Here is a 13,380-nt window from a genome sequence, read left to right as displayed (position 1 = left end):
GACATACTCTTGCTCTTGCAAAAAGTCTTCCACTGGCCAGTTTTCCACTAGCAATTAAAACAGATAATGTTAGTGGAACTAGGAATATATGAGATTTACCTGATCCTCACTAAATCAACGAGGAATCTTGGGAATTATACTGGATCCATAATTATTAGAGGCACAGGTTAACTTAACTACTAAGAATGCCTTCTTCCATATATCTAGCACAGAAGTTGTTCCCTATCTCAAGTTAGCTGTCCTGATCATGCTAATCTAGGTCATAGTAACATCAAGGCACCGGTAATGCACTCTACATGGGATTGCCTTTGAGATAATGTGGAAACTTCAGCTGATTTAAACTGAGGGAAATTCCTTACTAATTAGTTAGGTGAAGGAAAATCAAGACAGCCACAATTGAAAAAGATGCTAATACAAAGACCAATAGACGAAAACAATGGTACAATAAGAGCAATATAGAGATTATATGTGTTTTGAAAGTGCTTCACTGACTGCCTATTATATTTCAGGTTCAATTTAAGCTACTGGTTATTATAATGCCTCTCAGGGCTTGCAAATCATATCTCTATAGAGTTGCGTCTCTCAATGTGCTCTGCTGTGAAAGCCTTATTGGTATTAAAGGTGCCAATGTTTTCAATCTTTGTTCTACAGCAGACTTTCTCAAAAAGGGTTTCATGAAATCCTGGGGTTTCTTAACAGCCCTGGAAGGGTTTCCCGAATTGGTGGGAGTTAGTTAATTTTAATAAATTTTTAAAATTTGTTAAACGTTTGTTTGGTGATATGACTATATATGGCCATGTCAACCCATTTCCCCCCTCCCAAACTGGCCAATGATGGGCCTGGAGGGGATGGGAAAGGGAGGAGCCACGGGTGGCAAGTACACAGCTATGCTTCCCAACCATATTCTGCACGTTCTCGCCACTTCTGGGGTTTCTTAAAGCCTGAAGGATGTTCCAGGGGTTTCTCAATCGCAAATGTTATACATTCTTATAAAATAACATCTTCTGTTTTTGTTTTTAATTGTGTATACAAAAATAATGAGCAAAGCTCTTCCATTAATTTTATTTTCCCTATGCTTGCTCTTTAGTTTTAATGAATAGCACTGACAGTTTCAGATTGATTGGTTATTAGGAAAATAACAGACCACATGAGACATAATATGAAATATAATCATACTAATATCAAACCACAGTAATTTGCAGTAAGCTGTTTTCAGAAGGGTTAACAGCATAGCAGAACATGACAGCATGATGCAGTTCAACAGTAGACAAAATGCAATTCATATTTATTTTTAATTTTCTACACTCCATCTGAAGTTGAAAATAAATATGAATGAAGTTCAGTGGTATATTGGGATATTAATTTGCAACTGTTCAGGCATCCAAACATATCTTATTGTGAAGGAACACAAGGCTATCCAGAGATTGTTGCATGTTATTGGGAGGCATTGCTTAAATCATTATTACTATAAACATTGGGTGGAGTCCAGGCTAAATTTGGCAACTTTTACCAATAACTCCTTCCTGCTGCAGACCCCTCTCCTCAGGGCCCCTATCCTCCAAAAGTGGCATTTCATGGACATTAGTAAGCTGCAGTAAGAGGGCAGAGTAAGAAAGTTTAAGATTGTAACAATTGTGCTAGATTTTTACTTACAACTATTTTTGGTACCAGGATTTACTGGCCTTTTTTTTTTTTTAGGATAGTTTAAGTACCCTCCCAAAAAGCTCCCTAGTATATCTTTTAGGGTTTGTATGTTTTTTGCACCTAGTACTTGTTCTTCTTCTCTCCCACTGCATGACCCCAATCAACCAAAGGAGGGACCAAAGGCTCTATGGTAAAGCATCTGTTTTGCATACAGAAATCCCTGGTTCAATCTCTGGTATCTCCAGTTTAAAAATCTGGCATTAGGTGATGTGCAAGACCTCTGCCTGAGACCCTTGAGAACCGTTGCCAGTCTGAGTAGACTATACTGACCTTGATGGACCAATAAAAGGCGATATACGGGAATATATGGACATATTAACAATGCATAATATCTTCCTCATCTACATAGTTACCTTTTCCCTTCTCCCAGTCTCTTCACAGTTAAAATGGGGGGGTAGGAGAAGAAAATTTACCTTCTCAAGCCTGAGATTTAAGACAATCTGGATAAGGTAATTTGGAATATGGGATTTTAAAATCCTCCCCTCCTCCATGGGCTCCCAAAATAAATTTTACTAACAGCAGAAATTGTTGTTGTTGTTAGGTGCGAAGTCGTGTCCGACCCATCGCAACCCTATGGACAATGATCCTCCAGGCCTTCCTGTCCTCTACCATTCCCCAGAGTCCATTTAAGCAGAAATTATGACCTCTTTATTCAGCATATGCATATGAACATACACATCTCATAAAAAAATACCAGGCCCAAGTAGATAATAAGGAAAACAGAAATAGAGAGAACAAGTGGTATGATGCTCCGTTTGGTTTATAAGCTTTTGTGGCTATAGACACATTTCCAGAGTGTCATGATGGTGCTATAAAAACAATAAGCTAAAAATCTATATATTTAGATTAATGGAAGATGATCACACTATGTAAATTGTTAATTTAATAATGCACACATTTGTATCATTAACTTATTTTTTATGATGTGCTACCATTTTGTGCTACCATCCGTGGTATCTTAATTTTAAAATAATAGATTACAATTGTGCAGTCAAAACACACTGATACAAACAGAACCGATTATTCAAAAATGGATAAGAAACTGCTAATCAGTTATAAAATACATCTCAGTTTGATTTCCGGTGGTTTCACTACAAATTTTCCATGATGCAGGGGAGGTTGCCATAGCAATTACATATTAGCCAACTGTGTCTGCTCCTATTTTCAAGTATAGTTTAAGAAGCACTGCATTCATTTTTCATCCAGGTTGAGCATAGAATGCCCACAACTGAATTATAGGAATTCTTTCTGGACTCAACAATTTACTTTTGTCCCACCCCCACCCCCAGTACATCTTCAGACAAGCAAAATAGGGATGGAGGAAGGAGAAATAATTGTTACTAATGCATAATCCAAATGAAGTAATTTGAATTTTAACATTGACAACATGGCTGGCACAAGGATTGGCACACAGCTGTTAATCAGCAATGTTCAATTAAATCTGTTTTCAACTTTTCCCCTCAAAATATTATGTTTTTCCCCACTAAAGTAAGAAAATAAAGGCAAATATCATATTTGAAATACAGTTTTTCTCAGTTGACTCCAACTGGTTGCTGTCCTTTTCACGCACTATAAATAATATGTGCAGTACCTACGTTAAGAAAGAACAAGGGAGCTGTCACACCATAGAACTAACCACCACATAAGAAACATAATCATAAGCCAAGAGGAATCACAGCAGTAATAGTCCTTTATATATATGTAACAAAAGGCACAGAACTGGCTATTATATAAGAAATAGGTTTACTTCTAAATGTGCAAAAAGAAAAAAGAATGCAGTGTTACTTAAAATATTTAAGATGTTCTAAAAACTGAATTCAAAGAAGCAATTCGATTCAAGGACCCATGGGGGGGGGAATTTTACACCAAATTCTGCATAGTGAAGGGCACCCAGTATTCACTTTGAAATTGCATGAGATCCTCATAATGCAGCGACTTCCCTATCTCCACACACTGCTCAATGCCTACTCCCCCAATCTTTATTATGTTGAGAATCCACAAAGTAAGAAAACCGTAAGATTTTATCCATAGTGATGGACTCTGAAAACAAACCTAGGCTTGTAAACACAAAAGGCATGGTCTTTTCTAATGCTTGCAATCCTTTTACTATGAAAGTATTACAGCCATCCCAGTTACTAGGCTTTATTTTCCTCTAGAGAAGCAAATATATTCTGTAAATTTTTGCAACATGCACTGTAGGAACAAACCAGGAGTTGGAGTACTGCTTATACAATTGTCTTCTGCACACATGATTAGTAATTTCTACAGACGTTTGCAGTCTAAATGTCACTATCATACACATTCCCAAACTGACAGATGTTGATATATGGCCTGCAACTGATTTCATGCTTAGTATATAACATCTGAATATGTTTTAATTAGCTTATATGGATATTTACACAAATCTACAGATAGCTATTATTCACTTACTGAAACTGTTGAGCTTGGAGTATTTGTACCATAACCAGAGGAGGGAAGAGATGCCAGAGACCAACGTCGTCCATCAGTCCTGTTTTGAATTGAAGTAAAGACCATGTAAGACAACTATGGCATCACTACATTATTTGAAAATTTTATGTTGCAAAAATAATAAATGAATATGACAATAAAGTTCACAAAATGACACATGGACAATTCTGAGACAAAAATCATAATTATATTCAATCTGAATATGAATGAGGTGCTCCGTGCAAATACAAAATACTGAGCAGAAAGGGGTAGGCAGGGGCAAAGGCTGATGTATTTATATAATGGTCTACTAAATCTGAATGTCTCCAACCACAGAGGAAGCAGGGATTTTCATCAGTTCCCCATTCCCATTTCAGACCTCCACTGACAAGGAGCCAATATTAGGCCAGAATATGGAGAAACAGAATGATTTCCAAGTGGCAATGCTGAGAGACAAGGATGTATTTCCAGGCTCTTCAATCTATATGCAGAACATATCATAAGGCAAGTTGGATTCAATTTAGATAAAGGTGATGTGAAAATTGGTGGCAAGAACACTAAAATTTTGAGATATGTACATTACTAGCAGAAATTAGTGAAGACCTGAATTGACTACTAAAATTGAAACTACCCAAGCAGGATTAAAGCAGAACATCAAGAAGACAAAAGTAATTACTGACAAATCACAAAACTTCAAGGTTGATACTAAAGAAATTGTTCAAGATTTTCTATTCCTCAAACCCATCATCAACAAACAGAAAATAGGTTGGTGCAATGCACAACAATCACATTCGGGACCTGGCATTTTGCCAAAGTAGTTCGTCATCTTACATACTTTATATGGCAAGTCAAACCTTGTGGGCCTCTGGTTGGTGTTTATCATGTTGCAGATATCTGAAGGGACTGATTTCATCCATGGTTGCCACCATTCATTCCCTAGTGTGAAATTTAGCGATTGCGTGATTTGTGCAGATCTTATTGCTGGGTTTTGGGACTTTAAGCTGGATAGATCAGACATGTCTTTATAGATGGGCAGCTCTGTGTTCTCCATTACCTTTCTATATTCATGAAGAAGAGCATCTTTATTTCAGAGCTGAGGGGAAGGAATGTAGCACAATGTAGGTAGTCAATAGATCGGGTTACTTTTCTGCTGGTTTACTGCTGGTTACTTTTCTTGACAGCAATGCTAAGTAGCAGGAGGCTAAAGGATCAAAGGGAGGTTTCAAAAGGCAAGCTAACATCAAGGCCAAAGGCAACTGTGGAACAATACGGGTGCAGTGGGGAAGACATTGGACAGTCCTTTTAAAAAATACTGAACTAATTTATATGCAAACAGTTCCCTGCAATTCTTCTTGAAACATAACTATATCTTCCGAGTGGGTTCTCATTGAAGACAAAGCTAGACCTGCTTGTACTAAGGCAGCAGATATACCAAGAACAATGACAGTGGGCAAGCAAGGGGGGCATTTCCCTATAGAAGTTCAGGATTCAAACTGGGCTCACTTCCTGTCATATGAATATCTAGTTGAAGTTTTATGGGCTTGTAGCAGAATATCTTGGACTCCTTGTGAGAAGGTACACCCTAAGGCTTAGTCTTCCATGCTGTTAAATGCAGTCTTACTACATCAAGATGCAGAGGTCAACACTGCATCAGCAGAACTCAGATGGGGGAAATGGGATGTAGTCCCCATCTACTAGCTGTAGCAGTTCTGAGAACCAGATCCAGTGGGGACAGAAAGATCCAGATCCAGAACAGTATACCATCTGTTCAATCTGATACCATTATTTCCTGTAACTTTGTTCAGGAGAGAAAAAGGGGAGGGGGATATATTGAAAAGTGTGTCTGACCAAATGCATCCCCAGAGAAGTTGAGTTGCTGCTTGCTAGGGAGGAGAACTTCAATGTTTTCCTGGATCTGGCTGTGGTGAACAGGTCCACCTGAGGGTATCCGCAGGTGTTAAAAGTCATTCTGATGACTTTTGGATCTGGATCTTTCTGTCCCCACCGGATCTGGTTCTCAGAACTCCTAGATAGACCATTTGTAGTTGGTCTGATAGAGCCCACTCAGTTTGTTGCCTCTGTGTTGGAATGGCCCCAATACTTATAGGTACTTCCCAAGCTGCAATTTATTTTAAGCAAAGTCTCTGGGAACCTGTACCTCCCTACTTGGTGAAACAATATAAGATTGCAGTGTTGTCTGACTGGATCAGCACCCTCTTGTCTTTTGAAAATATCTGAGAATGAGGTAAAGGCAAATTTTACTGCACAAAGCTCCAGAACATTAATATGGAGAGTCATTTGCGTAACAGGACAAAGACACTAGACTGAAAAACTTTGACAGTGGGCACCTCAACACAATATGGACAGATCTATGATCAGGGTGGCCTGAGGACCCCAGAAACCAAACTGGATCCCTAAAAACAAATTAGTATCATCCAGCCACCAATGCAGAGATCTAGGTATTGAAAAACAGTGTCCCGAAGCAGCCTTTTTCAGCCTTTGCACAATGGAGGCATCCTTGAAATAATTTTTCAGGCTTCAAAGAGCTCCAGAAGTTATGTCAACTCACCATGCCTCCCTACCACACCCTTGGAAGTGACATGTCACTGGAAATGACATCATCACCCAGGAAGACTAGGGGAAAAGAGATAGGCGATGGTTTAAGCCAGGAGTCGGTGTGCAGGTGCAGAAATCATGAGAGAAGTCACTTATGCTTGGGGGGAGCAAGAGAAGTGGCTGCTTCCATAACTTGTGGCTGAGTTCATTAAGGCAGTAGGGGAAAGGCTATGGACCCCCCACCCCCACTGGGTGTCCATGGGCCCTTGGTTGGGAATCCCAGTCCTGAAGGGTACTTGTTAGGGTGATGCTTCCTCACAAACCAGACAGGCAAATTCCACATGTGCAATTTCACTAATCAAATTATAGCCATAGTAAAGGCCATTAGCCCTAGTAACTGCTTCACTGATTGCCAGCACTTTCTGATGCAGCATCATCTTAATGCTCTTGGCTCTGTCAATAGTAAAAAATGCTTTACCTATGATGGCATTGAGGAGAGGCACCAATGAATTGTACCCACTAAGAGGGTTCAAGTCGGGACTTTCCCCAACTGACCATTAGGCTTACGCTATTACAGCTAGAAATAATACAGTGAACTTAAGTCACTCAAAAATTTACAACTATATGCCACGATGAGCCAGTTATCTAACTGTGGAAATACAGAGCAACCCCCTGTGTATGTAGATGTATTATTACAACAGTCATACATTTGATAAGCCATCCTGAACAGGAGGGAAATAAACTGGAATACCTGAGAACTCTATGTGAAGTGTAACTGAAGTGTAAAAACTTTCTGTGAGATTAGTGGATTGAAATATGAAAAAGTGTAAGGCTGGACTATTTAAAATGTCTTTGGAAATTATAGCTTGATACGGATGGTATTAGTTATTTTTTTTAAATGTTTGAATAGTTATAGTATTACCTGTATATCTGGAAATTGATTTCAGTGTATGACAGAAAAAGTATTATGAAATTATTTTGAATGAATGAATGAATGAATGAATGAATGAATGAATGAATGAATGAATGAATGAAACAACTCTAGCATTTACCCTTTCCCTCCTGGACAAGTAGCCTGGAAGGGGGAAAACTTACAGAGGGGAAAGGGAAGCTTAGGTTACTAGGTCTAATGTGACATGAAATTTATGATCAAATACATAAAACACAAATGCTGAGTTTTATGACATTTACCTTTCATTTCGGTGCCCATGACTGCAGTTTAATTGTACCAAGCAAGTTAAGAAAAAAACACAAGTGGAAGAACTATATAAATACACAGTTTATCTAATTCAAACAAGACTGACACTTAATTCATATGACATTTTACATTATTTTTTTCTTTTTAAAATGATCAAATGCAAAGAAATCCACACCACTAAGACCGTTTATGCACTGGGAACTGCACTGTCCCAGCTCCTGTGCAGGAGCACAAATCAGGGGCGGACAACGTGCACCAGGCCAAGTGCTCCCCCATGTGGGTGCAGGAAGAGGTGGGACAACCTGCCACAACTAAAACTCCAGCCTGCAGCCTGGCGTGAAACCTCCAGTGCATAAATGGTCTAAATGAAGCAGGATTCCCGTTTTATGGCTCTTTTCCAAACCCTGTTTCTTTCTGCTATTCACCTTCAGTCACAATGTAAGAGTTTGCTGCTCAGTCACACTTTTTTTATTAGTGAAGATCTGGTAATTCAATGAGAAGCAGGGGCAAGACTGGAAGAACAATGTGATCTACAGCAAGGGTGCACTGAGCAAGGTTGCTCAGCGGGAGGCCACATTACATCCCTGAATATTTATTCATTAAGACTGACCTCCACACTACGAAGCTGTTTCTTTTGCCCACCAGTAGAGATACAAACCAAACTTACTCCCTAATTCAAACACCTGAATCTAATATTTTGATTATCTTGGGCTCTTGTTCTTCGCAGTCTACATCAAACAATCAACTTTTTCAGTAATGGTGATTTGAGACATGCTGAAGGTGGCCATGTAGAGAATGAGTTTGACACTTTGCTGAGAGAGGGATGATTTATCACCTCTGACAAACCCATTAAGCAGTAAAGAGGACATCTTATATAAGTCCTGTTTCAGTGTTAAGAAAAAAGAGAGCAGTAGCACCTTTAAAACCAACAAAGATTTATTCGAGTGCAAGCACTCTTAGTCAGACTAAGAACTGACCATCGTAACAGTGAGAATATATAAGCAAATCTTGTTACATTAGTAAACTGAGTCACAAACCAGGTTTGGCAGAGAGTTATCATGTGGCTGTGTTTGGATGCTGTGATCATATAAATCTTTTGCCTTTTACTAAAATGTTTATTGAGCCATTACTAACTGAAATCAGAAGGGGACTTTGGTTTTGTTTGCTTAATCCTGCCCACCACAGATAAAAGCTTAACATAAACACCAGAAAATCTTGCAAGTTAAAATGGGTAACAAAATTTATTCAAATGCAAGACTAGGTCTGCTTTCATACATTGTTAAATAATGCTCTTTCAATGCACATTCTGAAGCAAGACAATCCAGGTGCAAAGATTGTTGTAATGTGTTATCCACTGTATGAGAAAGCAGCCTTCATTTTTTCCACAATGATATCAAAAAAGAAAAAAAAGGCCAACTTACATTCACACATAAGTTAGAGTTATGTCCAATATAATTTGTGTGTATACACACACACCCTTAATATTTTAAGGGGTATTCCTACATTAGGGGTCTTTCTCCTTCTTATCAAGTAAATATAGTATATTGAACACACAAAATAGGTAAGGGAGGCCACATATTTTAACAACCACATGATCTCTCAATTTATGTTACCTTTTCTTGCATTAAAGCATGCACACCTGAAGCCATTCTTAATATTTATTTGTTTGTTTGTTTGTTTGTTTATTTGCCACCATCCCTGGAGGCTATATTTTGGGGCGAGGGGAGAATAAGAGTAACATCTTAAGACAACCTATAAGCATGCTTTAGAAAATATTTTTAAAAACATTTGTTAGCTCAATTTTTTAAAAGTTTAACTTCCCTTTTTTATTACAATTAAATGCCTGTTACCCCACCCACAGCGAATCTACAAGTAAACTCAGTGTCACAATTTCTGATTATCCAAAGAAGTCAGCTATGTAAATAGGATATCTCTGTCATTTCAAATGTTATTTCTCACATGTATGCTTCAAGGTAAAATACTTTCCTCCTTCACTGAAGAACTTTAGATTCTGTATGTCCTAACACAAAGAGGATCCATTTACTAGCACGGAGAGCCAGCTTGGTTTAGAGTGGCAACTTCTAATCTGGCGAGCCAGGTTTGATTCTCCGCTCCTCCACATGCAGCCAACTGGGTGACTTTGGTTTTGTCACAGCCCTGTTAGAAGCTGTTCTCACAAAGAGCAGACCTGTCAGAGCTCTCTTAGCCACTCCTACCTTACAGGGTGTTTGTTGTGGGAAGAGGAAGGGAAGATGATTGTAAGCCACTATGATACTCCTTCAGGCTGTGAAAAGCTGGGTATAAAAACTAACTCTTCTTCTTTTCTTCAATTTTTTAGTCTTTGTTCAGCTGAAGGTACCTTCACCAGTTGCTTGTATCTGACAAATGGGAGACTCACCTTAACCTCCACTTGGGGCTTAATGAACAATACAGCAAAATGACATCGCAGCAACAATATATTCTGAGATGACTCTACTGTCACTGCATTCCATCCCAACTGGATCCCTTTAATAGGTGGTTTGAGAATCATTGAGGTAGATAAACTCCCACAAGATACTATATATAATGAACATGCTGAAAGCTACACACCGCAGTTTAGGCAGAGCTAGTTGGCAGTCAAACAACTCACTCTTGAAATGCCATTATTATACTCCATGAGCCAATTTACAAGTGAGAAGTTTTAAAATAGTATTAAATATATCCACTATGACCAATTGGAAAGACTAGTTTATGATCCCGTGCAAATTCCATATTCTGTTTCCTGTCTTGATTAAAGAAAATCAGCCTTCCCCTGTTGTGAAAACAAATTTCTTACAGTTTGACAGCTGCAGCATGTCTGCTTTTTAAATAAAGGTGACCTTATGTATTGCAACAATTGAGCAGCATAAACCAAAATAAATTAAGAAGACTAGCTGTGTTTCATCTTCATTAAAAATGCAGTTCTATTTATCACTTTCTTAATCATATTATCAAAAAAATATGCGCACAATGTGGTTTTCCTTGGCAATTAGACATGTTTAAAAACATACACATATTTCCTACCTTCGTGCAAATGAAAAGTGGGCTGAGGCACTAGGAGAGAAGTTTCTTGGGCTGTCTTGGGGACTGTTCCCTATTTGGAAAATGAAATAAGAGGAACAAAATTAGTTTATGGAGTTTGATTTGTTTTTAAACCTACCAAACATGTACTGTTTATTTCCATAGGGTTTTTAATATCTAATGCATTATTCTTCATAACCAGGTTTGTCATAATAGCCATGACTAGAACTGTTTTTTGAGCCCTTGTCTCTTAAGTATATGCATCCTGCTCTTTTATTTTCTGTCTTCACAACAATGCAACAAAAATTAGGCCCATTCCCTCATAGAAATCTCTCTTAAAAACAAACAAATGAATTGGAACATTCTTTTTCTGAAGTATTATATGGTATCTCTGTGTTCTTGCATATTAGAATTCCTGGACATCACCATAATAAAACACTGGGTAAAGATAACATTCTTTAAAAAAAAAACATTTTCCTTTGTCTATTACTCTGTAGTTTCCATGTTGTTTCATATGCCATGATGAAGCACAGTGAAAATTAAATGGAAAAGTTATTACAAAGACTCTTATGACCAGAAGGTGATCTCCTTAAATGATATTAAGATGTGACTGCTCATTGTGAAGAGGACATTTCCTTTGGGGGCTTGTTACTTCCTTACATTAGACAGCCTGCTGCTGAACACTGAGAAAGCTTGGCAGACAGCTGTTGAGGGAAAGTTCACCAATATTCTAGCATGTCTGCGCCTCTCAGCAAGCGTAATTAAAGCACGAAGACTGTCTATGGAGAAAATGTAAAGGTGACACCAGCACAATATGTTCTATTAGCAGTGAAGCCTGTCAGGAAATATATAAAAGTTCTTCCAGAGGCCAACTATTAGGACTCACTTTAATATAGAAATTAGATTGTTTGAGTGGACAAAGTCACCAGACATAGAACTTGTCTTTTTCTCTCTGATCACATGATTCAGTTTCAAAAAGGTAAGTAATTACAATCCGTCTACCTTGTGAAGAATCATCAGCTACAAGAAATTATAAAAATGTCAAATGATAGATTTACTTTTTGTTATTTTATATCGAGTTCTCTTCTACACAGCGATGCATTATAGTCACAGAGCTATTGTTATACAGTGCTTATTGAACATGAATGAACAAACTAGAAATTAACATTTTTTGTTTTCAGGATTCTGTCAAGAACTCATGTGATGCATAATTTAAGAGCATAAGAAGAAGATCAGACCAGTAATCCATTTAACAGTATTTTGATTCACACAGCCGCTAACCAGTTATCCATAATGCAGAACACAGAGGTCAAGGTCTTCCCCTTCTTAACACTATGTTTTAGAGCAGGGGTAGTCAACCTGTGGTCCTCCAGATGTCCATGGACTACAATTCCCATGAGCCCCTGCCCCCTGTTTTAGAGGTTTACTGCTTCTAAATATGGAGCTTTCCTTTACTCATGCCTAATTCTCATTTAAAGCCATCTATGCTAGTGGCCATCAATAAATCCACAGACAGTTAATTCTACAATTTAATCATTCATTATGTAACATAATATTTTTCCCCTTTTATCTATCACACATCAACTTCATTGCATGGTCCTGAGTTCTCCAGAGAAAGAAGTTCTCTCTAACCATTCTCTCTGCACCATCATGTCCTTCCTTAGTCATCTTTGCTAAATTGAAAAGTCCAATCATCTTTAGTTTTTCTTCATTGGAAAGGCACTACAACACTTCAACACAAGGTTAGTTTCCCTGCTCTGTACTTTTTCCAGCTGTTCAATATCATCTTTGAGATACAGTGATCAAAACTGCATACAATATTCCAAATAATACTCCATCATAGGGCTATGTGTTACAATATTGTCTGCTTTATTTTAAATTCCATTTCTAATATCACCCAGCATGGAGTTGCCCTTTTGCAGCTGTCACACACTGAGTCAACATTTTCATCAAGAGTTCCATTATGGACCCCAAGATGTTTTTCCTTCTCCATCAGTTAATATCCCATCAACATACACTTGAAGGGCCTTTCTGTTCCAGTCGGCTTCATGTCACACACATCTACATAGAACTTTATTTGCAACAATGTTGCCTGCTCACTCAAGTTAAAGAGATCTCCCTTGAGTTCTTCATGATCACAATTTACTAACCTGAATAACTTTGAATTTTCATTTTTATCAATCGAGATCCAGGCACTACAAGAAAACGTTTCTGACACGTTTTGTTGGGGACTAGCATAAGGGATCTCAGCCTAAATAGTAAGCACTATGCAACTTGAAAAACAGTTCAGCTAATTTAATGTTCCCTAACAGAAGAGCCTCTTGTGGCGCAGAGTGGTAAGGCAGCCATCTGAAAGCTTTGCCCATAAGGCTGGGAGTTCAATCCCAGCAGCCGGCTCAAGGTTGACTCAGCCTTCCATCCTTCCGAGGTCGGTA

General features: G+C 38.2%; 1 protein-coding gene across 12 annotated transcripts in view; it reads right to left on the bottom strand.

Moving 5' to 3' along the window:
• The window catches only part of MAST4 (microtubule associated serine/threonine kinase family member 4), a 275,824-nt gene that overhangs the window by 66,729 nt on the left and 195,715 nt on the right, over positions 1 to 13,380 (bottom strand). For 9 of the 12 annotated variants that reach the window (XR_013233058.1, XM_077347278.1, XM_077347280.1 and 6 more), the window contains 3 exons: positions 10,949 to 11,018; positions 7,900 to 7,920; positions 4,135 to 4,213 (listed from right to left, as the gene is read on the bottom strand). Coding sequence is in view for 11 of the 12 variants with exons in the window: in XM_077347278.1 (XP_077203393.1) it covers positions 4,135 to 4,213; positions 7,900 to 7,920; positions 10,949 to 11,018 (170 nt within the window). In the remaining variant the exon portion in view is untranslated. The remainder of the gene's footprint in view (positions 1 to 4,134; positions 4,214 to 7,899; positions 7,921 to 10,948; positions 11,019 to 13,380) is intronic. The other 3 variants (XM_077347279.1, XM_077347281.1, XM_077347289.1) reach the window with 1 other exon arrangement.

The sequence above is a fragment of the Paroedura picta genome, chromosome 7, assembly GCF_049243985.1.
Source record: "Paroedura picta isolate Pp20150507F chromosome 7, Ppicta_v3.0, whole genome shotgun sequence".
In the NCBI taxonomy this organism is placed as follows: Eukaryota; Metazoa; Chordata; class Lepidosauria; order Squamata; family Gekkonidae; genus Paroedura; species Paroedura picta.
Note: the sequence above shows the minus strand (reverse complement) of the source record. Positions and strands in the feature narration are given on the sequence as shown.